The following is a 26,962-nucleotide window of genomic DNA, read 5'->3' as shown; positions in this document are numbered from 1 at the left end:
AATGAGTACCCAGCTTGCTGAGGGGGGAAGGGTAGATGACTGGGGAAGACAATGGCAAATCATCCCATAAAAAGTCTGCTGTGAAAATGTTGTGAAAGCAACGTCATCCCAGAGTCAAAAACAACTGGTGCTTGCACAGGGAACTACCTTTTTGTTTTTTACCGTCTCTCTGAATCAGAGACTCAGAGTGGCTTACAATCTCCTATGTCTTCTTCCCCCACAACAGACAACCTGTGAGGTGGGTGGGGCTGAGAGGGCTCTCACAGCAGCTGCCCTTTCAAGAACAAGTCCTGCCAGAGCTATGGCTGACCCAAGGCCATTCCAGCAGCTGCAAGTGTAGGAGTGGGGAATCAAACCCGATTCTCCCAGATAAGAGTCTGCACACTTAACCACTACACCAAACTTACTGTAGCCAGTCCTCCAGGAGCTTACAGGGCTCTTAATACAGGGCCTACTGTAATTTCCAGGAGTATTGGCTACATCAGGGGTGTGTGGCCTAATATGCAAAGGAATTCCTGTTACAAAAAAAAAAAGCCCTGGATTTCACAAAGTTTGCCTGTTTGTTTGACTGTGTTTTGGCTTTGCCAGAGAACAGAAGGAGGACAAATCTCACATGGAGGACTTCCCCCCCCCTCCCAATCACTGAAGCTTTGTGTTCTTTTCTGCCAGCTCCAGATACGGAAGAGGTGGCAAGCAGCATGTCCACGTTGGAGCGGTCTCTTGCTGCCCGCAGAGCGACTCGTGCCAAGCTCATGATTCCAATGGACTCGCAGCCCAGCAATACTTGTAAGCTGTGCCTCTCATATTCTCCTTCTGCCACAGGGATGTTACTGTGCGACTGGTGGAAAGGTAGCCATTTGGCATAATATGGGAATATGTTCCTCCAAGGAGCGTTCGTGACTTTTGATGGCTGATGGTTACGGCGTGCAGATTAGGGATGTGACCAAATTTCACAAGCTTGCTAGCTCGGTTCAAAAACCCTTGTCTGGTTTTGCTTCTCTCTTGGGAGTAGCAGGGCTTTTTTTTGTAGCAGGAACTCCTTTGCATACGAGGCCACACCCCCTAATGTAGCCAGTCCTCCAAGTTTACAGAGCCCTGTAAGCTCTTGGAGGATTGGTGACATCAGGGGTGGGTGGCCTAATATGCAAAGGAGGTCCTGCTAGAATTCCTTACAGGGCTCTTCTCACAGGGCCTACTGTAAGCTCCAGGAGGATTGGCTGCATCAGGGGGGTGTGGCCTAATAGGCAAAGGAGGTCCTGCTAGAATTCCTTACAGGGCTCTTCTCACAGGGCCTGCTGTAAGCTCCAGGAGGATTGGCTGCATCAGGGGTGTGTGGCCTAATAGGCAAAGGAGGTCCTGCTAGAATTCCTTACAGGGCTCTTCTCACAGGGCCTACTGGGAGCTCCAGGAGGATTGGCTGCATCAGGGGTGTGTGGCCTGATAGGCAAAGGAGGTCCTGCTAGAATTCCTTACAGGGCTCTTCTCACAGGGCCTACTGGAAGCTCCAGGAGGATTGGTGACATCAGGGGTGGGTGGCCTAATATGCAAAGGAGTTTCCGGTACAAAAAAAAAGCCTTGGGGAGTAGCGAACATGCACCATTTCCTATTTCCTCACAGTCATGTTTTTTTTCTGATAAAACAAAGGTATTTTCAACATTTTGAGGGGTTACTGCACACAAACGGCATAAAAGGGTGCGGGTGCCATCAAGTTACTTTCAACTTCTATGATGATACATTCCCACCAAGATATGAAGTATAAATCGATGGTGCAGCCTCATTTGGAGTACTGTGTACAATTCTGGTCACCGCACCTCAAAAAAGGTATTATAGCATTGGAAAAAGTGCAGAAGAGGGCAACTAGAAGGATTAAAGGGCTGGAACACTTTCCCCGTGAAGAAAGATTAAAACACTTGGAGCTCTTTAGCTTGGAGAAATGTCGACTGATGGGTAATATGATTGAGGTTTACATGGGCTAGAGAAGACAGAGAAAGAAGTACTTTTCTCCCTTTCTCACAATACGAGAACTCGTGGACATTCAATGAAATTGCTGAGCAGTCGGGTTAAATGGATAAAAGGAAGTACTTCTTCACCCAAAGGGTGATTACACATGGAATTCACTGCCAGTGGAGGTGGTGGCGGCTGCCAGCATAGATAGCTTCAAGAGTGGATTGGATAAGCATATGGAGCAGAGGTCCCTCAGTGGCTATTAGCCACAGCATATTGTTGGAACTCTCTGTCTGGGGCAGTGATGCTCTGTATTCTTGGTGCTGGCGGAGGGCAGCAGTGTGAGGGTTTCTAGTGTACTGGCCTCACTGGTTGACCTCCTGATGGTGCCTGGTTTTTTGGCCACTGTGTGACACAAAGTGTTGGACTGCATGGGCCATTGGCCTGATCCAACATGGCTTCTCTTATGTTCTTATGAAGTTCACTTGGTAAATTTTGTGACAAGGTAATTTTAGCACAATTCAGAAACAACGCAGGTTTGGGGGGCAGCCCATCCTAGGATAATTGTTTTTTGAAGTTTTTGGACTTCGTTTCCATGGAACCTTTTGCAGTAGACAAATCATCAAATAACCTGTGTTGCACACCATCAAGTTGCTTGCAACTTCTAGTGCCCCTATGAATTAATGACCCCCCCCAAAAAAAAATCCTCTCATTAACACCCATCTGTTATCATCCTTGGAGTTCTATATAATCTAGCTTCCTGACTCTCCCCCCTTTTTAATAGCTTCCTGACATTTTATGTTTGACTCCGCCTCTTGCAGCAGCCATTTTGTGATTGCACCAACTGCCTTGTGTCGGAATTTCAGGTCTTGCAAATACGTCTTGCAAACTGAGGGTCATGGCTTCTTTGATGGAGTCAATCCGTCTCATGTAGGGTCACCTTCTTTGCCGCTGGTGTAGGTACCTGCTTGCTGCTTCAGGCTCCTGTTCTTAGGAACAAATTCTACAGAGGTGCCCCAAATACTCAGGTCTCCCTCCTCACAAGAAAGCTGACCCTCTGGCTGCCGAAGTGTATTCCAGTCTTTAGTCTAAACTAGTTGCAGAAGTAAAGAAACAACAGCAGCTGTTCTTAGAATTCCCCGGGCTTTCCAAGGCAGGGAACTTGGAAATGCGACATCGAACTGGGAACCCGCAACTTGGACACCATCAGTGTTGGCAAGGTTTCATAATTAAGAAAGAGAAGACAATCGAAAGATAATTACCACAGTCTTCTCCTTGAAGCTTAATGTAGTGCTATCAATCTTGCCCCACAATGTGATTCCTGGAAATTATCTTCCCGGTTGAAGAACTCTTTGCAAAAACCTCTCTCTTCATGTCATTTCCTTAAGAGCCTTAGCACAGATGGTAGGAGGAAAGCACCTGTGCCTTATTTGCTCACTACTTGTGCCCTAGGTAAATGCCGTTGTTGCTGGATAGAATGCAGAAAAGAAATCAGGGAAGAGGAAGAAGAAGATGACGATATTGGATTTATACCTCACGCTTTACTCTGAATCTCAGCGTCTCAGAGCAATCACAATCTCCTTTACTGCCGCCCCCCCCCAAACAAACCCCCTGTGAGGTAGATGGGACTGAAAGAGGTCTCCCAGAAGCTACCCTTTCAAGGACAACTCCTGCGAGAGCTATGGCTGACCCAAGGCCATTTGAGCAGCTGCAAGTGGAGGAGTGGGGAATCAAACCCAGTTCTCTCAGATAAGAGTCCACGCGCTTAACCACTACACCAAACTGGGGGCTGAATTTGTATTGTGGACATGTCTTAATGGAAACTCAATTTGAGCACTGGGCATGAAAACAGTGCCCCGACCTGAATAACTCAGGCTAGACTAATCTTGTCAGATCTTAGCTGTTGACGAATTCAGTCCTGGTTAGGGTTTGGACGGGAGACCGCCAAGGAACGCCAGGGTCACGAATCAGCGGCAAACCACCTCTGAATGTCTGTTGCCTTGAAAACCCTACAGGGTTGCTATAAGCTGGGCCTTGACTGAAAAATAAAAGTAAACATGATAAGGCATTCCAATTGGTTTACAATGAATGGGAGCCAAGGAATCTACTTCGCTGCGTCTTCGGAAGCCTTTCTCCATTGGAGGAAATCTTTCTCAATAGAAGGAAATCTTGATGGAAGTGTGATAAGCTACATAAAGGGAACTTGCGGGGGAGGGGGGCATGGCATAGGCGTCTGCTTCAAGCAGCAAAACCCCTTAGCACCGGGGCTGGATGTGTCTTGCCTTGAACATCCTACAGGGGTCACCCTAAGTTGGCTGCGACTCAACAGCACTTTCTACCATCACCTCCCTGATCCTAGTCCAACAGTCCAACCAGTGCTCCACACTAGCTTTCCATAACCAGGGCTTTTTTTGTAGCAGATACTCCTTGGCATATTAGGCCACACACCCCTGATGTAAGCTCCAGGAGCATTGGTTACATCAGGGGGTGTGTGGCCTAATATGCAGAGGAGTCCCTGCTATAAAAAAAGCCCTGTTCCTAACAGTATAAGCCAATAATGAGTGAGCCACCAAACTGAATGCAGAGCATGTAGCCTAGAGGCCCAAACGAAACCTGAACATTCTTAGAACCTCTACACAAGTCAGGGAGATCCGCTTCAAGGGTCACAAGTTAAGCTGTGCCTGTGAAAATAAATCACTGGGTAGCAAAATGAGATGGCGGGATGTGATTGCCTACCTGAGGAAGCAACGAGAACAATAATTTGGACTGTATGTCAGCACCAGACCATTTTAATCAGAGAGCAATTACTAGAAGCTAATACAGACGTAATTGGCCTTTGTGCTTCGATCAGGCTAAGAATTGTTTCACACATTAAGTAGGCAGTGGCACTTCAGAGGACAAGCAAACACACACATTTAAAAAAAAAAAAACTTTCACAAAAATAGTGGCATTTAGGGTCACTTCCTTCTTGATGTGCTCATTTACTCAAGCAGAGAGCTTTCAGCCCGAGGAAACAAAATCCAGTCATCTCCACCACCTGAAATCCAAAATCGAGAATATAACAGGTTGATCATCCCTAAGAATGGAAGATATGAACAGGTTTTACTGTATTCTCAACGCCAGCCATATCACGTCAGGTTCAGTCACTTGTTCATTATAGCAGTCCTATGCAAAGGAATAACTGGGCACGTTTGGTGTAGTGGTTAAGAGCGGCAGACTCTAATCTGGAGAACTGGGTTTGATTCCCCACTGGGTTTGATTCACCGTGTTCAAAAACTGTAGGAGAATGTTTTAACCTTCTAAAACATTCCACTGCTTACCTAAACGTGGCAGTCTTCAAACAGAGACATTTCAACGTGAGATTGCTGAACCTGAGTTCATTCACAAAGTCAGAACAGTGGACTGAATAGGAATGTAGGATTCTTATCTTATGCTCATTTTCTGACCTAAGTTTTTTCCCTCTACTCTAATCAAGCTGATTACATTCTTCATTGTATCTTTGCATCCTAATTCCTTTCTTTGCAACACCTCTTCCACCGCCAGACTGAGATATAAGGACACGGAGATCTCCATTCCTATTTGTGTCTGATGAAGGGAACTTTGACTCTTGAAAGCTTATACTCCCATAATTCTTGTTGGTTTCCACGGTGCTCCTGAAGTTGAATCTAGCTCTGTGTTCTCATCGGATCACATCTTTCTGGATGCTTGATTCTTAATTGGGATTCAGCTGGGGAAAATCTTCACAGGCCCCAAAGGCAGGGGTGGAATTCTAGCAGGAGCTTTGCATATTAGACCACATGCCCCTGATGTAGCCAGTCCTCCAAAAGCTTACAAGGCTCTTTTTTGTAAGCTCTTGGAGGATTGGCTACATCAGAGGGGTGTGGCCTAATATGCAAAGGAGCTCCTGCTAGAATTCCACCCCGCCCAAAGGTATTAATGCAATAATGCATCATAAGCCTTGAAATGTCCGGCCCCTCCCAGCCAAGCCGGCTTGCCGGCGCTCAGGCTGGGGGCCGCCTTTGCCGCCCCGGAAGGAGGGAGGGGCAGCATCACCCCACATATGGGTGTTCGTTGCAGGCGCGGAGCCGGGGCTATATAAGCCCCGGCCCCCGCACCCTCCGCCCGCAGTTCCTTTGGCTCTCTGCCCGCCCACCCGTCCCTTTCGGTAGTACAGGCGTATGCCGGTCGCCTTATTGGGGGCCAGGTAGGAATTTTTTCATCTCCACACAATTGGCCATTGTGGGGGTGTTTTTTGCCTACCTTGTACTGCCGGTTAGTTTAGTTTTGTTATTGGTAATGGTTAAGGTCGCAGGCTGGAGGAGGTTTGGCCACAGGGTTTTCCAGGGGAGCACCTATGGCCTAGCACCATTGGTGCGGTGGTCTGCAGGAACCGTAGATGGGCTACACGGCTCAGTGCGGGGAATGCAGATCACAGGGAGCCTCACCTGGTTGGATCTTTCCATGGGGATCGATGCCAGCCCAGATGGTGATGGCTGGAGGCCTGGCCGCTCAGCTACAACCCGAATACGGCGGGCTTGTGCTGGGGGCAGGGTGGCTCGCCCTTTGGACAAGGCGGGGTCCAGGTGTTGACCCCAGGGCTTGTCTGGTTCAGGTTTCACCCCCTGCCAGTTACAGTGTTATGTGTTTAATAAAGCGGCCCGGTTTTAAACCCAATACCTGTGTCTGCCTCTTCATTCCGACTGGGGGGGCAAAGCATTCTGAGTCTCAGAAACCATCCAATGGATGCAATCTGTTTATCTGGGCCGTAATTGCATTGTCAAAACAAAAAGTCTTCTTACAGTTGGCAATATGAAACGGAACTTGCGCCGGCATCAATCAACAGGGTTACTGCTGAGTCTGCCTAGACAGAAGACTCATGGATGCAAACTTATTCATTTTGTCCCCCAGAGGACCAGGAGGCAAATGATTTTACTCTTCCCTCCAATTCCAAAACGGTGTTTAATCTTCTCGTTTAATCCTCTGCTGCGTTCCCATTCCCCAGTTTCAAAGGCTGGCAAAATGTTATTGGCACTGCTTTGGCGCTGTTCTCTTTTGAAGCAGGTTGCCTTTAAGAAAGCTATAGGTAATTTCCTCTTTGAATCCAGCAGCAGGAAGAAGCTTTAGTCCTTTTTTCCCGCTCCTTTGAAAGCACAGGTGGCAATGAGAACCGAGAAAACGATGCTCGGTAATTTTATTCACAGGCCAGCAGTTGGTGTCTAGGGATGACAGTGTGATTTTGCAACCCCCTGTGTGAAAAATGCAGATTCACTCTTGCAGATAACTGTCTCACACCAGCAGCGGGTTTGGAGAACATTAAAGTCCAAAAGCGCCATTAAGCCAGCGGCAGATGATACGCGTGTGGTTCGCAACATTGGTTCGGATCTGCGTACGGATCTGTTGAATGGAGAGCGTGATGCACGGTTAAGCCGATCATGTATCATAACGTGCGTGAAATGCTCAACACCCATTTGGATCCGGGTGCCTTCGTCTGTGAATAAGGTTCAGGGAAGGCAGAAATGTGGGTGGAAAGAGGAGGACAGGATTTGCATTCATTTCAGTTATTATGCAGCGGAATAAAGATAAAAGGTAAAGGTAGTCCCCTGTGCAAGCACCAGTCATTTCCAACTCTGGGGTGACGTCACATCACAACATTTTCACAGCAGACTTTTTATCAAACTGGGTACTCATTTTACCGACCTCAGAGGGCTGGAAGGTTGAGTCAACCTTGAGCCAGCTACTTGAACCCAGCTTCTGCCAGGATCGAACTCGGGTAGCAAGCAGAGCTTGCACTGCAGTACTGCAGCTTACCACTCTGTGCCACAGGGCTCCTATCCAGCAGAATATCCAACTATCCAACTATTCTATCCAGCAGAATAGTTAAGAGAAAAGATACAGCGGTTGGACCCACATGTTGTTAGCTACTGTGCTTTGTTGTTGTTTTTCAGTCACACAGTCAAGTCCGACTCTTTGCAACCCCATGGACAAAGTCACGCCAGGCCCTCCTGTCTTCCATCATCCAGGCTAGGGGTGTCTGCGCCCCTAGGCTGGACTGTGAACCTCCACCGCCCCCCCCCCCCAAGTTTATCACGTGCAAAGCACGTCAGTGACGTCACATGATATCAATATCACATCAGTGACGTCACATGATGTCAAAGCACGTCAGTGACGTCACATGATGTCAATATCACCCCCCCCCCCCGATTTTGCCGAGGCCTCCCGAGCCTTGGGAGACCCTGGCAAAGTCTGGAAGGGCAGCGAGCTCTGCCCTCCCTCCAGTGGGGGAGGACCCCCAACCTTCCCACAGCACAGGAAGGCTGAGTGCAGCCAGATCGACCCGTTTGCATAGAGGGCTCCTTGAGGGGGAAGAGCCAGCATGGAGACTCCTCTTTGCTCTTGGGCTGCCTTTCCTGCAAGGGAGACAGCCCGAGAGTGAAGCTGAGCCGCCTCTTTCCTCCACCCGAATCTCAGGTGGGGGAAAGAGCCGGCGCAGGGACTCGTCCTCACTCCTGGGCTACTTTTTCTGCAGAGGAGGCAGCCCGGAAGCGAGGTCGAACTGCCTCTTTCTCCCCTGAGTTTCGGGTGGGGGAAAGATATAGAGCTGCGCCAACTGGCATATGGGAAGGGGGCGCCTTGTTGGCCATGTGGTGCCCTCGGCAGCCACCTACAAGGCCTACTCCCATGCGTCGGGCCTGTCACCATCCTCCAAAGTCTGCTTAAATTTGTGTTAGTTACACCAGCAACGCTGTCCAGCCATCTCATCTTTTGCCATCCCCTTCTTCTTTTGCCTTCTGTCTTTCCCAGCATCGGGATCTTCTCCAGTGAGTGCTCCCTTCTCATTTGGTGGCCAAAGTATCTGAGCTTCAGCTTCAGCATCTGACTTTCCAGGGAACAGTCGGGGTTGATTTTCATTAGGACTGACTGATTTGATCTTCTTGAAGTCCAAGGGACTCTCAAGATTCTTCTCCAGCACCACAGCTCAAAAGCATCTATTCTTCTGCGCTCAGCCTTCCTTATGGGCCAGCTCTCACAGCCATACATTACTACTGGGAATACCATCACTTTGACTATACGAACTTTTGTTGGCAGGGTGATGTCTCTGCTTTTTATTATACTGCCTAGGTTTGCCAGAGCTGTCCTCCCAAGGAGCAAATGGCTTTTAATTTCATATCCCGATGACAAAAGGAAATACCGTTTTACACAGAGAGCTATTAAAATGTGGAATTCGTTGCCAGAGGATGTAGTGATGGCCACAGGAATAAACAGCTTTAAAAGGGGATTAAATAAATTCATGGAGGAAAAGTCTATCAGTGGCTACTAGCCGTGTTGACTGAGGGGATCCTCCACATTCAGAGGCACTAAGCCCAGAGTTGGGAGGCAACATCAGGGAAAGGCCTTGGCCTCTCTGCCCTGTTGTTGGCCCTTCAGAGGAACTGATTGACCACCATGTGAGACAGGATGCTGGACTAGATAGACTATTGGTCTGATCCAGCAGGACTCTTCTGCCCTGTTTTTGGCCCTCCAGAGAAACTGGCTGGCCACTGTATGAGACAGGATGCTGGATTAGATGGACTATTGGTCTGATCCAGCAGGACTCTTCTGATGTTCTCATGAAGGCCTTGGCCTCTATGCCCTGTTGTTGGCCCTCCAGAGGAACTGGTTGGCCACTGTGTTAAGACAGGATGCTGGACTATTAGTCTGATCCAGCAGGACTCTTCTGATGTTCTTATGGAGGCCTCAGCCTCTCTGCCCTGTTGTTGGCCCTGCAGAGGACCTGGCTGGCCACTGGGTGAGACAGGATGCTGGACTAGATGGACCACTGGTCTGATCCATCAGGGCTCTTCTGATGTTCTTATGGAGGCCTTGGATGATGATGACAGCCAGAGGGCAAAGCAAGGTGGTTGCCCAAGACCTGCAGCTTTTCTTTGTCCACTGCTATTGTATTCAGTTTGCATGTTCACATGAAGCTGCCTAATACTGAATTGGATCCTTCATCCCTCTGGGAGTTACACCATTGAATCATAGAGTTGGATGAGGATGAGATGTTGATGATGATGGCCATCTAGTTCAACCCCCCCTTCAATGCAGAACCAGCCTAAAGCATCCGGGACAAGTGTTTGTCCAGCCACTGCTTAAAGACTACGAATAAGGGAGAGCTCACCACCTCCCTTGGCAGCCAATTCCACTGGTGAACAACTCTTACTATAAAAAATTTTTTCCTAAAATCCAGCAAGTACCTTTCCACCCTTAATTGCCACTGGATCTAGTATTAGTAATGGCTAGATTATGGAGAACCTGAATTTCTTGAGTGAAATCCATGCAAAATAAACTCCTTTTCCCTAGTGCCTGCTCAAAGAGTTGAGTCTGCAGACATCTGACGTAGCATCCAGATAAGAATAAAAGAACACAAAAGACACTGCAGACTTGACCATCCTGAAAAATCAGCCGTTGCTGAACATAGCTTAACTCAAACAGGACACAGTATTTTATTCCAAGATACTGTAATGCTGGACAACACCTCCAATGACCATGTTAGATTACACAGAGAAGCTACTGAAATCCATAAACATAAACACAATTTCAACAGGAAGGAAGAAAGCTTAAAAATGAATAGGACATGGCTTCCAGTCTTGAAAAATACAAAATGCCCTGCAGTTTACAAGAGCACTACAGATAAGATTAGAATTTCAATAGCCAATCCATATACAAAAGAACCTCCTGAGGGAAGCTCCTCCATTAGCATGTCACAGCCCAGGAAGCTCCCACAAGATAATGACTCAGCCCTACCCCACCTGCCTGAGTAGATATTAATTACCTGCCTACCAACTTCTTCTCAATTTGACCTAGAGAGAACTCCAGTTTTCTGGGTTACACCTCTGAGGATGCCAGTCACAGTTACTGGCGAAACGCCAGGTCTCACAATGCCAAGACTACGGCCACACAGCCCACAATAACCAATCATCAGAGTTATTCCAGTCTAAAATCACTGGTTTCAGTGAGCTTAGACTGGACTTATTCTCCACAGGAATGCTCCGTGCAGGATCGAGATGAGTTCCACATCACCCGTCCTTTCCTATTTGGTAGCTGAGTTGTGCGTTAAGTGGGTGTCGCTCTGATTTTGACAGACCGATATAAGCAAAAATCAGGAGAAGAAATGAACCATGATAGATCCCTTTTCTTGAAAAAAAGCAAAGAAAATTAATTCTACGCTTTAACTTCGCCTCCCTTCCAATACCAATTGAGTTGACAGCGCTGGGCATCTTCCAATTACTCCCTGCCATTAAATCATCCCTCGCTTTTAATTTGGAGGCCGTTTGAAAACTTGAAACAAGCACTAATTGATCAGCTTTTATAATAAATAGCATCAACTTCATTTGTGATTTAATTCATCATGTGTCTCTTCCCTTTAAGCAGTGGGGTTTTTTACTTGATTGAATGGTTCGGCTTTTATCTCCCACAAGCCAGCCATGGCAGCTCGAGGCTGCCCGATTAAGAGATGTTCTACCCAATTGCATCCCCCATTCCAAAACAAATGCTCTACACCCTGCAATGTTTTCAATACCTGTCAGCTCCCCTTTCTGTGAACCTATTACACACCCTCTGATGCTTCACAGATGAAAATACGGACATGTCTGGAATGTGCCTTTTCCCTGATGAGGGATCGCTCTGTGAGTCCCATCACCTCTTCTGTTGCCTGTTGTTGAAGTTTCTTCAGTACTTGTTTGTGCTGTGTTTTTTTATTTTTAACTCTGCAAAGGATCTAGGGATTTCAGAGCTAAGAAGGAGAATGTTCTTTTTTGGCTAAAGCACTTGTTGATCTTCAGGTCATCTTTGGAACTTGAAGGATGGGGAGAGGACATTGTCACAAAATGGCTGCCTTGGGGGGTCAGACACAAAATGCTGTCATGGGGACTTGGGACCAATCATAAAATGTCGGGAGGTTCACAGGCAAGTGTTGCCCTGCAATGAAGACCGTTGTTTCTGAATGGATGCAGACACACACATGATGCCTCCTGGATTCTTCTGAAGCATCTCCTACTTCAGCAAGGTGGAGGAAGACCTGTCCTGACTCTTTAAAGATGCTCTGAGAACCAGTTTGGTGCAGTGGTTAAGAGTGGCAGACTCTAATCTGGAGAACCGGGTTTGATTCCCCACTCCTCCACTTGCAGCTGCTGGGTGACTTTGGGTCAGTCACAGTTCTGTTCTCTCTAGAGCAGTCCTCTCTGAGTACTCTCAGCTCCGCTTACTGGGGTGTCTGTTGTGGGAAGGGAAGGAGACTGTAAGCTACTTTGAGACTTGAAGTGAAGGGCAGGGTATAAATCCAATCTCCTCCTCCTCTTCAACGCAAGCAGACAATGCGGCTCCCCAGGACTCATCCTGGTGGACCCCTCCACTAAAAAATGATGATTGTCCTGCAGTTTTCTATCACCAACTCTGTCAGCTCCAGCAGCCAGAACAAATGATATTAAATGGTGCCCTCAATGATATTACGTTTAGATGTTATCAACTGATGATGTTATGTTTAATTATTTCATTGTATTATATTGTATCGTGTGGTTGTGAGCCTTGCAGTGTAGGGCTAGAAATCAAATAAATAAATGTACTCTGCCCTGAGCGCCTTAGAAAAAGGGTAGGATAAAAATTACATAAGTCGAAGCTGAGCCCTGAAGAAAGAGATCCCTAACAACTCTCCCTAACAAAATTTTAACAACGCACCTTCTGAGTCAGGATGTCAGACATGTGGCCCGGGGGCCGAATCAGGCCCCCTGAGCAACTGGCTCTTGTCTGCTTCCTTCTCCCTTGCTTCCTTCTGAATCTCAACTTGTTTTGTAAGGCTTGCTCAATCACACAGGAGCAACAGAGCAAAACCTCGATTTTCTCCATTGATTGAGGCTCCTTCCCCTCCTGGCCCCCTGGGGAGGGAGAGAAAGAGCCAGAGCTTCCTTTGCCCAGTTCCCTGAATCCCATGGGAGAAATACAAAGAAAGCACCTTTAAGAGCAGCGGCCCAACAAGGTCTCATTTATCTCAGATCCAGCCCTCGTAACAAATGAGTTCGACACTGCTGTTCTAAGTGAGGTGTGCTAGAAATTAAGCACCATGGTTCATAAAGAAGGGCAGTTGGGATGTATGTCACTCTGGTGGACATTTTGTTTTCCTTTGGGTCATTTAATCACTGCAGCTTTCATAATCCAATGGCAGCCCATCAATTTGGAGTGGCTGCAAACGAGGCAGGTCAGGAAAGGGGCATGTCAAGGTCCTGGCAGGCCATAAAAACATCAATAGTGAGTTTGTGCTTGGTTGGATGGGTCAAAATATACACCTTATTTCCTGCAACTAAAACTATTCCACTGGTACATGCTGCTACTTGTGGGAAACCAAGCCTCTGATTCAGTGGGAGCTCACAGGAGCCTTTCTGAGAGTTCTACCTCCTTCTGAGAGTTCCACCTTCTTTTCCATTTAATAGTATTGTAGCTGCATAACAATCCCTGGATGAGCTCCACCACCTATTTTTCTACAAAACAACCCCTGTGGGAAAAAAGTAAAGTTCATAAGAGAATGAAGAACAACTGAAGACAAGAAGAAGAGTTGATGTTTATACCCCCACTTTTCTCAAAGTGGTTTACCAAAGTCCCTTTCCTTCCTCTCTTCACAACAGTCACCTTGTGAGCTAGCTGGAGCTGAGAGAGTTCTGAGAGAATTGTGACTGGCCCAAGGTCACCCAGCTGGTTGCATGTGGAGTAGGAGTGGGGAGTCAAAGGAAGGAAGGGAGGGAGGGAGGGTGGAAGGAGGGAGGGAGGGAAGAAAGAAAGGAAGGAAATAGATGGGTGAAAAGAGAGGAAGAGGTGGGAAGATGGCAACTTTAAATGCATTCTCCAAACTGGCCAACAGATTGGTGGGGGCTTTGAGAGCTACACAATATGTGTAAAAGAGCCACATGTGGCTTCTGAGCTGCAGTTTGGCCATCCCTGTTATATAGTGTGAAATATTTTGGTTGATTCAAGAATCAGGTAATTCGTGCTTACTTAGACTTCAAGGAGGACTGGGAAGTATGGCAAAGGGATGTGATTGTTCTGTTTGTTGTCTTTGTCATCCATTAGGGACGGCCTTATTTTTTGTTCTATCATTGATGGGGGGTTTTTTTGTCTTTTATGCTGCTTTTATACCACTATTGAGGACACACCATTATTGTGCCGTTTGTACGCACACATCACATTCAAGTCTGGTATCACCTTACAGACCAACAAGATTTCCAAAGTTTTGTCAGTCTCAAAGGCACTACTGGACTAAAATCCAACTGTTCTACTGCAGAAAGAGAAAGAAATATTTTATCCCTTTCTCACAATACAAGCACTCGTGGGCATTCATTGAAATTGCTGAGCAGTCAGGTTAAAACGGATAAAAGGAAGTACTTCTTCACCCAAAGGGTGATTAACATGTGGAATTCACTGCCACATGAGGTGGTGGCGGCTACAAGCATAGCCAGCTTCAAGAGGGGATTGGATAAGCGTATGGAGCAGAGGTCCATCAATGGCTATTAGTCACAGTGTATGTGTGTGTGCATATATATATATATAATTTTTTTTTGCCACTGTGTGACACGGAGTGTTAGACTGAATGGGCCATTGGCCTGATCCAACATGGCTTCTCGTATGTTCTTATGTGACACAGAGTGTTGGACTGGATGGGCCATTGGCCTGATCCAACATGGCTTCTCTTATGTTCTTATGTGACACAGAGTGTTGGACTGGATGGGCCATTAGCCTGATCCAACAGGGCTTCTCTTATGTTCTTATGTGACGCAGAGTGTTGGACTGGATGGGCCATTGGCCTGATCCAACATGGCTTCTCTTATGTTCTTATGTGACACAGAGTGTTAGACTGAATGGGCCATTGGCCTGATCCAACATGGCTTCTCTTATGTTCTTATGTGACACAGAGTGTTGGACTGGATGGGCCATTGGCTTGATCCAACATGGCTTCTCTTATGTTCTTATGACCAACATGGCTACCCCTCTAAAACAAATACCACCAATGAATGAATGTGTGCCTTTTTACAGGAAAGATTCAACACCAGGAATCAGAGGACGGTGTGATAGTAGAGATCTGTGTGGGTTCCTTTCTTTCAAAGAAGTAAAACTGAAATGAGGATATCCCTGTCAAATTAACAAGATGGGGACATTCAGATCAAAAACTGAACGGGGATGTTCAAATCAAATTACCAAGTGAGCAACATTCAGTCTCATCCCTGGGCTGGAAAGAAAAGAAAGCATGTCATTCTGTGGTCCCCAAAATTTTTGATCCTGGGGGCACCTATAGAATTGTGACATTTGGTGAACACAGACACTAAATGGAACTGCAGCAGGAGGCGGAGCCATCCACAAAATGGCTGCCACAGCTTGCCTTCAGTCACACAGTGAAGATCCCTGTACTGCTGTGGCAGTTGTTGCCAAGGCAATTTAAAAAAAAAAAAAAATCTGGCCAACCAATCAAATTTCCAGTGGCCAGTCAGAAGTCTTGCTGGACGAAAGCCCCGCTTGGCCTTGCTTACTTGAGTACCAAGAAAGGAGTCAGGGGGTACCATAGCGTCCATAGACATCTCATTGGGAACCCCCCTGCTGTAATGGAACCCCAAAAGCAAGTCATAAGAACATAAGAGAAGCCATGTTGGATCAGGCCAGTGGTCCACCCAGTCCAACACTCTGTCACACAGTAGCCAAAATGCAGGTGCCATCAGGAGGTCCACTAGTTGGGCCAGGACACTAGAAGCCCTCCCACTGTTGCCCCTCCAAGCACTAAGAATACAGAGCATCACTTGCCCCAGAGAGAGAGTTCCAAATTTTGAATGGTGTCTCTAGTGCATACTGTAAGTCTTTCCATTAATCAGTTCTTTGAGAGCATTAGTGATTCCACACTTGAAATTTCCTGATTTATTTTCTGCCAGAATTCCTGACACAGCAGTGCTTAATTTCATTTCTTTTTTCCAGCTGTCGTGAGTGCCATCCCAGTTCCGACGCTAGAAAGTGCTCAGTACCCAGGAATCCTGCCATCTCCCACATGTGGCTACCCACATCCTCAGTTCACCCTCCGACCAGTACCGTTTCCGACGCTATCAGTTGACCGGACTTTTGGAACGGGAAGAAGTAAGTAGAGGGTCTTTGTCTTTTTCCTTTGGCTCAGCTCAAGCATGTTGAAATGAATAAGAGGCAGGGGTGGAATTCTAGCAGGAGCTCCTTTGCATATTAGGCCACACACCCCTGATGTAGCCAATCCTCCAAGAGCTTACAAGGCTCTTTTTTGTAAGCTCTTGGAAGACTGGCTACATCACGGGGGTGCGGCCTAATATGCAAACGAGCTCCTGCTAGAATTCCACCCCTAATAAGAGGCGCACAATACCAACAGACTCTGCGAGGTGTTTGTGATGGATAGGAGGCTGCTCCATCCCTGAAAAGAATAAAATGGCCACTCAGTTGAGCCAATAAGAGTGCTGCTTCAGCAAGCAATCACCTTTGAGAAGGGGGATGGAATGGTGAAGGGAAGCACAGCAGGAGCTGAGTTCAGGTGTGGCTCAGCAAAAGATCAGACAGAGTGAAGGGTAGTTCTGTGCTGGAGAGTAGCAGAGTGGTTTGGCTCTACCTCTGACAGAGATCAGAGTACCCAATTGTTAGACCCGTTTCTAGCAATGAGCAGACCTGGTGCTATTTGGTCTGTCTTTTGGGGAAGGGCAGGCTGGTGTGGGCGGAATTCTCTCTGTGTGTGAGGAACACTAAAAGCCTGTTTATGACTGAAAGTATTAAAGAAAATTCAAGTGTCCTTCTGAAGCCAGAACTAGTTTAAATTATTCTGCCTCAGCCAGATTTCTCCTTTGTCTCCCTGGAGACCTGTGCTGCTGATCTGTTCCTTAAAACCAATCTGTAAATAAATAAGTCGTCTTTGTTGTTTTTATAAAAATCCTGCCTCAGTGATGCTGATACTCCATTTGCTTACCACCAAACGTACATCATGACAGTGAACTCATTCCTATATAACTGCATGGGGAGGGGGGGTTTTAAAACAAACCTGGTTTCCTCAAAATTGTGGGAGACTATGAGGGTCCCCTCAGGGCATTTTAAAGGAAACGTCTCATTACATGACTGTTTTAAATTGACCAGTAGGAGAGAATGAATTTGTGTAATGGCGTGCTTCATACTGGAGACCATGGAAACTCCACAAGGTAGTTCAGAATTGTTGTTGTTGTTAAACAATACAATATTATTATTATTAAACAATATTAAACAAAAGGTTGTTTGGAATCCAGCTGTCTTAACCATTCCACTTCCGTATGCACTTTGAGGGAAATTTGCAAAAGGAAATTTTCCTGTCAGGAGGGACTGAAAATGCTGCTGAGGAAGCATTAACAATTCCTTTCCTTGGACGTCTTCTGATCAGCAGCTAATGGACCTTGCAGTCCCTTTATGCAGCATTTACTGAACAGGTTTTGTGTTTCGCTTGAAATACACGTCAGTAATTTTCCTTTGGTGCCGAAACTTGTTTTTGAACAGACTCTAGTGAGTAACTGATCTCCTTTTGTGAGGAAGCTTACATGAAGCTGATCTAGATCCCTCCAGCCCTTTTTCTTGGTACCTCATATTGTTACCCAAAAGAGGCAGTCTCCTATTTCATTGGGGGAATTAGTTTTTATGGAAACAGAGCATGAGGTGTATAATTGGGATCTCCATAAGAACATAAGAGAAGCCATGTTGGATCAGGCCAATGGCCCATCCAATCCAACACTCTATGTCACACAGTGGCCAAAAAAACCAAGTGCCATCAGGAGGTCCACCAGTAGGGCTAGAAGCCTTCCCACTGTGCCCCCCCCCCCACGGACCAAGAATACAGAGCATCACTGCCCCAGACAGAAAGTTCCAACAATACGCTGTGGCTAATAGCCCCTTATGGACCTCTGCTCCATATGTTTATCCAATCCCCTCTTGAAGCTGTCCATGCTTGTAGCCACCACCACCTCCTGTGGCAGTGAATTCCATGTGTTAATTACCCTTTGGGTGAAGAAGGAGAGAAGACCCACATTCAAGTAGAGGTGTGAGGTATGGAACATATACACACATACCAGAACATCATGGTTGCATTCAGGGCTTTTTTTTTAGCAGGAACACACAGGAATGCAGTTCTGGCTGGCTTGGTATCAGGGGGTGTGGCTTAATAAGTTCCTGCTGGGCTTTTTCTACAATAAAAGTCCTACTTGTAGTTATAGGGAAAAAATGCTCCCTGGGGCAGTCTGATGTGTGTACCCAAAAAGCAATGACTTGATTGCTTTTTCAGGAACGAACAACAGTCTGGGTGAAATCTTGACGAGTTTACCTGAGATGAACTAAAAGTGCTAATGTTTCTTGATGACCCGCTGAGTAGTGGACAGGAAAACTACCAGGTTGTATGAACAGGGCTAATTAGGGTAGATGGGCAAGGAGGAAAACAAGGATGACTCATGATGAGATTAGTCCAAGGTGGGGAAACCTATATTGGGAGACCCACTGTTCCATAATTATACATCTCCTCAGGATGTACATAGGGTCATTAGTCAGTCAGCCACTTCTGACTTACCTTCAAACTATTTTTTCTCAGGTGTGTTTCTGGCTGGCATCCAGTTTGTGTGTCCTTTTTTAGGCCAGGCAGTGTATATTTATGATTTCTGAGGTGATGTTGTATGGTGTTTATGCCTTTTTCTCTCTAAATGCTAAACTGCCCCTCTGTGGGAGGAGGAATCTGACTGCTAACAACCTGGGGATCCTGTTGAGGTCACTCAGAGGAACTTTCATGGTCTGACAGCAAGATTTGAGTCCAGTAGCACGCCAGAGACCAAGAAGATTTCCAGGGTATGCCCTGATCTGGATAGCCCAGGCAATCCTAATCTCATCAGACCTCAGAAGCTGAGCAAGGCTGACTCTGGCAAGTATTTGGATAGGAGACCTCCTTGGAATACCAGGACTGAATAAACATATGGAGCAGAGGTCCATCAGTGGCTATTAGCCACAGAGTATTGATGGAGCTCTCTGGCTGGGGCAGGGATGCTCTGTATTCTTGGTGTTTGGGGGGGGGGGTGGGCAACAGTGGGAGGGCTTCTGGAGTTCTGACCCTGCTGGTGGACCTCCTGATGGCACCTGGGTTTTTTGGCGACTGAGTGGCACAGAGTGTTTGACTGGATGGGCCATTGGCCTGATCCAACATGGCTTCTCTTATGTTCTTGTGAGTCAGGAGGACAGGGGTAGGTTTTATTCAGACACCTCCCTGAATATACTCCAGGACCCCAGTAGGGGTCAGTCACCATGACTTCTAAGTGCAGACACACACACACACACTCACAAATGCACACAAACATGCACAAATGTTTTCAAGAGTCAATGTTGCCTTTGTCAGATCCCTTTGTTGGCTTTGACCCTCAAAAGCTCAGACCCTGGAGATCGGTTTAGTCTCCGAGGTGTTACTGGACTCAAATCTAGCTCTTCTACTGCGGACCAGCATGGCTAACCTTTCTAACATTACCACAAAGCGAATGAGGACGTCACAAGCTGTCAAGGCAGGGCCACAGAAACTCCCATGTCTTATTCCTCCGTGACTAAAACTCTTCGAAGCCTCGTTTGCCTTCTCTACAATCCGGTCAGGGCCGGCCTCATAATCTCCCCCTGAACAGAGGGAGATCTTTAAACTGTCAAAGCAAGATATGCTCATAATCAACCAGATGAAAACATTGTGCGCATCACCGCTGAGATGTAAGAAGCCAGCCGAGCGGTGAGTTTTCTTATGCCTGGTTAGCTCTCGGTTCAAGAGCTTTGGATGCACTTAGGCAGAGCTTGAACTTTCCAAAGGGCTTTCTCTTGCCATTGCCTACCAAGGGGAGGAAGGGGGGAGAGAGGGACACATGGAGACACAGAGGGGGGGGGGCGTTATCTCTTTTCTCCCATCCTGTTTCTTCTGAGTATAGTAAAACTGGAATATTTGTTGCAGTAGAAAAGAGCAAGAGCCCATTAACACCTTAAAGACAAGCAAATCCAAGTTTCACAGGGCCTGCAAGACGGGGCTCTTCTGCCAGGCTTTTAATTGGTCGAACGGGAGTCCTTTGACATCACCGCTTCCTCCAGCGCCATACCATCAAGGTGCTTAAGTTGCAGGGCTGGATTAACAGCTAGGCAAATGGCACTTGCTTATGGGCCACCATGTCTTTTGGGGCCCCCAGCCAGCTCTCCCTCCACCCCAGTTTCTCCCCCATGGCTAGTTTGCCTCTTCCTCCATGGCCCCTTCCCCTCAGCTTGCCTGCCTCGCCTCCTCCCCATCACTTCCCCCTTCGTCTGCCCGCCCCCTCCCTCCCCGTCGCTTCCCTCGTTGTTGCTTTGCTGTTCATCAGCTTCCCCCCTCCCCATTGTTTCCTTTTTTGTCCGCCTGCCCCGCCTCCTCCCCATCTGCCGGCCCAGGGAAACCCATCTCTGGAGCAAGAAAACCGCTTCTGCACTCGCCGGGCTTGCAAGGCACTTCCAGCCGAGTCAGGCGGGGAGAAAAGGGAAGCCGCTGCAAAACTCCATCTGGGCTCTGGCTGAGTGGTGGGCAGTGAGCACAGGGCACTTCCCCCCCCAAAGCAGACATCCAAATTGCCTGCAGCAAAAAGAGGTGAGAAAGCCAGCCAGGCAAGCCGGGCTCCGTCAGGCTCGCCTGCCCTTCAGCAGCTCCTCAGCTCCTCTTCTGCATCTGGCAGCACCAGGCCAGCCAACACTAACCTCTGGGGGGAGCTGGGGGCTGCTTTTGCTGCAGGCTCAGCCCCATAGCCAGAAATTTCTGGGCGGGAGGGGGCCCAGGGCATAAAAGTTTGGTTGGGGAGTTTGCTGCTTTTTCCAGCGGCCAGCTCCCGGCTCCAGCTCGCTCGCTCTCATGCTCTTGAGAGTGGAAAGAGCCTGGGGGGAGCGGCAGCAGTGAAAATGGGGCCGTGGGGGAGGCAGGGAAGTGCCCGGGGAGAGTGGCTGCAGCGAAAATGGGGCCGCAGGGAGAGCAGGGGAGGCAGGGAAGAGCCCGGGGAGAGCTGCAGCGGGGGAAATGGGGCCGCAGGGAGAGCGGGGGAGGCAGGAAAGAGCCCAAAGAGAGTGGCAGCGGGGAGAGCGGGGGAGGCAGGGAAGAGCCCAGGGAGAGTGGCAGTGGGGAAAATGGGGCTGCGGGGAGAGCGGGGGAGGCAGGGAAGAGCCTGGGGAGAGCAGCAGTGGGGGGAAATGGGGCTACGGGGAGATCGGGGGTAGCAGGAATGAGGTGGGAAGAGCCTGGGGAGAGCGGCGGCGCGAAAATGGGGGAATGCCTTTTTAGCCACCGGTTCCTGCCGACTGCTCCAACTGCGGGTGCTCCAACTCGGAGATAATTTGTGAGGCCCCACCCCCAAGATTTTGACTGCCTAGGGGCCTCCACAGGGTTTCATCCAGCCCTGTTAAGTTGTATTGAAAGCGTCCAGCCTACACACTGTTGCATGGTTGTTGCCAATTGTTCTCTGATCGGACATATCTGTAGTTATGATGTTGTTTAATTTTGATGTGGTTCATTTTAATGTTGTTTTAGTGTTGTAAGCCGCCCTGAGCCTGCTTGCGGGATAGGGCAGGGCATAAATTGAAACATTACATTAAATTAAAATTAAATCCTTGCTCACTTTTTCTGATATATCGAGCAGTGACGCCGTGCATCTGATGAAGAGAGCTGTGTTTCTCGAAAGCTCATGCTACAATAACATTGCTTAGCCTTCAAGGTGCCACTGGACTCTTTACTATGGTCTAGGTGTACACCATACCAGCATGCTAATATAGAATCCCCAAGGACCAGTGAGGTTTGAAACATTCGGACTACATTGCATCCTGTACAGGCACTTTGTCCAACTGTGTCTTGCTGAAAAAAAAAAACCATTTCTTAACATAAACTTCAATCAGTTGCAGGGTGGAAAAAAATGTATTAAGTCGATGAATATTAATTTCACTCGATCAGAGCTAGAATTCGCATGTTACCGATCGGAAAACGTCCGTTTCTGTTGATGTTCACTTACTCTGTAAATCGTGTCAGGAGACACAGCAGATAAATCCCGCAACGCACCCGATATTTTTAACCAAAGGCAAGATCTGTGCCCATATGCAGACAAGAGCAAAACCATGCATTGTAATAACTCATTTCGGAGTAACCGTCCCTGCATCATTACATGACTGGACATTCTATTGATCGACAGGAAGCGCCCCTTCGAATTCATCAAGCGCAATGACATTATGGAGGGTGTCGCCATCCATTCTGTCAAATGGGCCGTGCGCGAATCCTTCTTTCTGTTTCTTGAAACCCATTCCTAATGAACTGGAAAAAAAAAAACCCAATGCTGAAAAATCACCGGTAGCAAAAAAAAAAAAAAAAAATCCCTACTCAGCCATATTCTGAAACAGACACTGGAGAAAATAAGACGGGACAGGCAGACCTCAATTGGCACTTTCCATCCTTGGATGATAAAGCTGTCTGCCGTTTTGACCACTGTCAGAAAAGCGGGGAGTGGGAAGACAAGAATAATGACTTTGTGCTGACTCCTTTCTTTTAGGCTATCTGCCGGCATAAAAATAGGAGCGTTTGTCAGAATGGCTTCACGGCATTTGTCTCTGGTGTGTGTCGATGATAATATGAAACCCACGCATTACAGGCCGGTGGGGCTGGATTTGTTTTGGTCGGCCTTCTTGAGCAGCGAGGAATTTCTGCAGGCTGGCTTATTCTGCTGGATAGTTTATAGTTTCCTAGAGGGGGTTGACTGCTTCAGCCCAGAGTCAGTGATTGTACCTCAGTGTCTACCCAGAGGGTGTGTTCTCCAGATCAGTGTGACCAATAGGGTTGCCAACGGAAATCTCCCACTATTACAATTGATCTCTAGATGACCAAGAACGGTTCTCCTAGGGAAAATGGCTGATTTCAAGGGTGGACACTGCTGAGGTCCCTCCCCTCCCCAAAGCCCACCCTCTCTAGGCTCCACCCTCCTTATCTCCAGGTATTTCATAGAACCATAGAGTTAGAAGGACCCATACAGGCCATCTAGTCCAACCCTGTCATCAGTGCAGGATCAACCTACAGCAAGGGTGGCCAGAGTTGATTAATATAAGAGGCACATAGAATAAACGTTTAGTGTTTGAGAGCCGCAAGACATGAACGTCAGATGTCTTAGAGCAGGGAGGGAGGAAGGAAGGAAAACAGGTGAGGAGAGAGGAAGAAGTGAAAAGAAGGCAACTAACTTTAAATGCCTTCTCCAAACTGGCCAACAGATTGGTGGGGGCTTCGAGAGCCACACAATATGTGTGAAAGAGCCACATGTGGCTCCTGAGCTGCAGTTTGGCCACCCCGACCTACAGTGTCCCTGACAAGTGCTCATCCAGCCAATGAGGGGAAGCTCACTACCTCCCTCGGGTGCTGATTCCACTGATGAACAACTCTTACTGTCAAAAAGTTTTTCCCAATATCCAGTCAATACTTTCCTGCCGTTAATTTAAACCCATTAATTTAAAACCGTTGATTTAAACTCCTTGCCCTCCTCTAAGTGACAGCTCTTCAGATACTTATAGAGAGCAATCCTGTCCCCCCCTCAGTCTCCTCTTCTCCAGACTGACCATTCTCAGTTTCCTCAGACTTGGTCTCCAGGCCCCTGGCGAGGATTTCCCAACACTAAAATGGCACCCCTAGTCCCCGAGATTAGCAGCAGGACCAGGTGCTAGAGGAGAAAGCGTAGCAAGCAGAAGATGTGGCGCGCAGACTGTACATGTTACTAGGCCTAGCCAATCCAGGGGCTTCATCCTCTGTATGAAGGGGGGACATTATAGAGGTTTATAAAATTATGGATAAAATAGAGAGAGCTGACAAAGAGAACTTTTTTTTTCTCTTTGCCCAATGTTCACACTGAAACAAGAAGCTTAATGATGTGATAGAGAACGTAGAACAGGGTTCCTAAATAATTAAGCCATCAAACTGAAGAAAGAACTGAAACGTCATCAAAATCTAGAGAGACGTCTTTTTAAGAAAGCGGCTGCGTTGAAGCTACACTCCTCAGGAGCACCCAGCTTGTGAATTTCAGTTGGACTATTTCCAAGTTTGGCCTTATATCTATTCATTTAAAGACAGGTAGGGTTCCCAACCCCCCCCCCCGCCCTGCCGGGGGACCCCTGGATTAGGAGCCTTTCCCCCCGATCTCCAAGAACGTGGAAGCAGGAGGGGGAAACGGCACGGCCTCCCTTCGCGAGGTGCATGCTGGGACTCGTAGTGCGTTTCTACCTCAGTCGCTGATTGAAAGGCTTCCTCTTGGGATGGGGTGTCTGTGTTACTTTGAAAAAGTTGGCAGCAACTCATGAGTAGAGAGGCCGATCCCCCTTCAGTGTTGCCAGAAATGGGGGGGGGGGGAGTCTGCTGAGTACTTCATTATTCTCTATGTGGAGATCGATTCTCATAGGGTATAATGGGGAATTGATCTGGAGGTTTTGAGGGCTCTGGGGGCGCTGTTTTTTGAGGTAGAGGCACCAAATTTTCAGTATAGTATCTAGTGACTCTCTCCAAAGTATCTGCCAAGTTTCAAAACGATTGCACCAGGGGGTCCAATTCTATGAGCCCCAAAAGAAGGTGCCCCTATCCTTCATTATTTCCTATGGAAGGAAGACATTTAAAAAGGTGTGCAGTCCCTTTAAATGTGATGGCCAGAACTCCCTTGGAGTTCAATTATGCTTGTCATACCCTTGTTCCTGGCTCCGCCCCGATGTCTCCTGGCTCCACCCCCAAAGTCTCCTGGCTCCACCCCCAAAGTCCCCAGATATTTCTTGAATTGGACTTGGCAACCCTAGAGACAGGGTTTTTTTTGGCCCTTTGGGGTTTTCATTTACTTTAAAAGGCCCTAGCACCGCCGACCTCTATCATTATTGTATTGTCTATTATGTGTTGTACACAATCCTTATATTTTTGCAAACTGAAAGACGGTGTAATACTTGGTGGCTTTGATCAGTTGATTAATTACACCGAGTGTCCTTCAAGCAGCGGATAAAAAGGGATTAGGCCGATCCAGGCCTCGGATTCAGCGGGAGCTCATAGGAGCACAGCTCCTGAACCTTTCTGAGAGTTCCACCTCCTCCTCCCCACCTCGTCCATTGAATAGTAGGTGCAGCTGCATAACAATCCCTGGATGAGCTCCACCACCTGTTTTTTCTACAAAACGACCCCTGGCCAGATCCATGGAGGACAGGTCTATCAGTGGCTATTAGTCATACTGACTGAAGGGAACCTCCACATTCAGAGCCAGTCAGCCATAGAATCCTAGTGCCAGCAGGCACTGTCAGGGCTCCCATGCCCTGTTTGTTGGCCCTCCAGAGGAACGGGTTGGCTAGTGTGTGAGACAGAATGCTGAACTAGATGGTCTGGTCCAGAAGGGCTCTTCTTATGTTCTCATCGTGCCTTTGGATCACAGACCCTTCTGTTCTGATCAGTACATTGTCTGCACTTGCACAGACAATGCAGATGTTTGGGGGGGAGTTTAACCCCCCCCCCATATATTTTATCTTAGATTTCACCTTTTTTTGCAAACCTGGGAAGTCCCCCAAGCTTGCAGGAAGATCTGTTTAACATCGGTGCGGCCCTGATCCCCAGATTTAGGTATCCACCGGCCACATGTCACTATTAAATACATAGATATTTGGATGGGGGACTCGTGGTCTTAGCCATCACGTTCTCCCAGTGGTTTATTTATTGGCATTCAACTTGGGTCTTCCTGCGCATTCCATCTTTGTTTGCCGCCTCTCCGAATCCTCACTTCCCATAATATTTTCTTAAAACAACTCCCAGTCAAGATTTACAACTCAGGACTACTTCTTCTAACAATGATCAAATGATCCCTCCACAGTCTTCCGTGGTGCCTAAGGTGGGGGGGGGGGGAGAAACCCCTGTTTTGCATCATTAAGTCTTCAGATGGTGAGTCCAGCTGTGTGCCTGCTGTGCTTCCAAAGCCAGCTTTCATTTTTAATCCTTAGCTTCTCCGGCTTTAGAAAAAGCGTTCAAGGCAGTGGCTGTCTAATGCTCCACGAGGTCGAACGCCACCCTGCATAATGAAATCCCGGCATTGGCCTGAAGAACTTGAGAACCACTAGAAGAGATGCACTCCTGAAACAGCAGGTGTGAATTAGCGGAGCTTAGTAACATATCTGTGGGTTCTCTGGCTGGCCCCAGACACTCCACTGACATGTTGTTATTGCATCCACAGCAGACATGAGACTGCATAATGAAAGCCAGTTTGGTGTAGTGGTTAAGTGTGCAGACTCTCATCTGGGAGAACCGAGTTTGATTCCCCACTCCTCCACTTGCAGCTGCTGGAATGGCCTTGGGTTGGCCATAGCTCTTGCAAGAGTTGTCCTTGAAAGGGCAGCTGCTGTAAGAGTCCTCTCAGCCCCACCCACCTCACAGGCTGTCTGTTGTGGGGGGAGAAGATATAGAAGATTGTAAGCCACTCTGAGGCTCTGATTCAGAGAGAAGGGCGGAGTATAAATCTACAGTCTTCTTCTCTTCCTCCTCTTCCTCCCCCCTAGAACTGCTAACCGATGCTGCTGTCTATGCCTTCCCTGTTTCCTTGGCAGGGGACCATCCGGGCCCATAGCCAGAAAATTTTGGGTGGAGGGGCCCCTGAGGTAAGAAGTCTGGTGGGAGGGCCATGGGGCTAGATGGCCCCATTTGCACAGAGGGCTTCTCTTGAGGAGTTCTTCATGCAAACTCCACCAGTTTGCCCTCTGTGCCTCCTCCTCCCTCCATTCCCCACCCGGTGTGGATTTCCAAGCCAGAACCGGCTCTAGTGCCGCGTTCCAGCTATCTAAAGCGCTCTTCCTCCACAGATGGCTGGAGTGGCAGGTAAAACCGCTCCGCGGGGCCGCTCTCACAGTCTGTCAGGAATGGAGTCCTGGCAGCGGGGAGGCGGCAGAGGCACTGGATGGAGGGGCCCTACAGGGGGAAGGGGGGCTTAAAGGAGGG

At 47.9% G+C, this 26,962-nt stretch overlaps 1 protein-coding gene across 1 annotated transcript in view; it reads left to right on the top strand.

The window, feature by feature from the left end:
• Positions 1–26,962, top strand: part of DCC (DCC netrin 1 receptor) — a gene marked incomplete at its 5' end in the record, with an annotated part of 1,016,990 nt that overhangs the window by 955,114 nt on the left and 34,914 nt on the right. Inside the window, 2 exons of the mRNA XM_060236603.1 lie at positions 670–786; positions 15,928–16,083. Of these exons, the coding sequence (XP_060092586.1) occupies positions 670–786; positions 15,928–16,083 (273 nt within the window). The remainder of the gene's footprint in view (positions 1–669; positions 787–15,927; positions 16,084–26,962) is intronic.

The sequence above is a fragment of the Heteronotia binoei genome, chromosome 4 (genome assembly GCF_032191835.1).
Source record: "Heteronotia binoei isolate CCM8104 ecotype False Entrance Well chromosome 4, APGP_CSIRO_Hbin_v1, whole genome shotgun sequence".
NCBI classification, from domain to species: Eukaryota; Metazoa; Chordata; class Lepidosauria; order Squamata; family Gekkonidae; genus Heteronotia; species Heteronotia binoei.
This window is presented reverse-complemented; position numbering and strand designations above follow the sequence as displayed.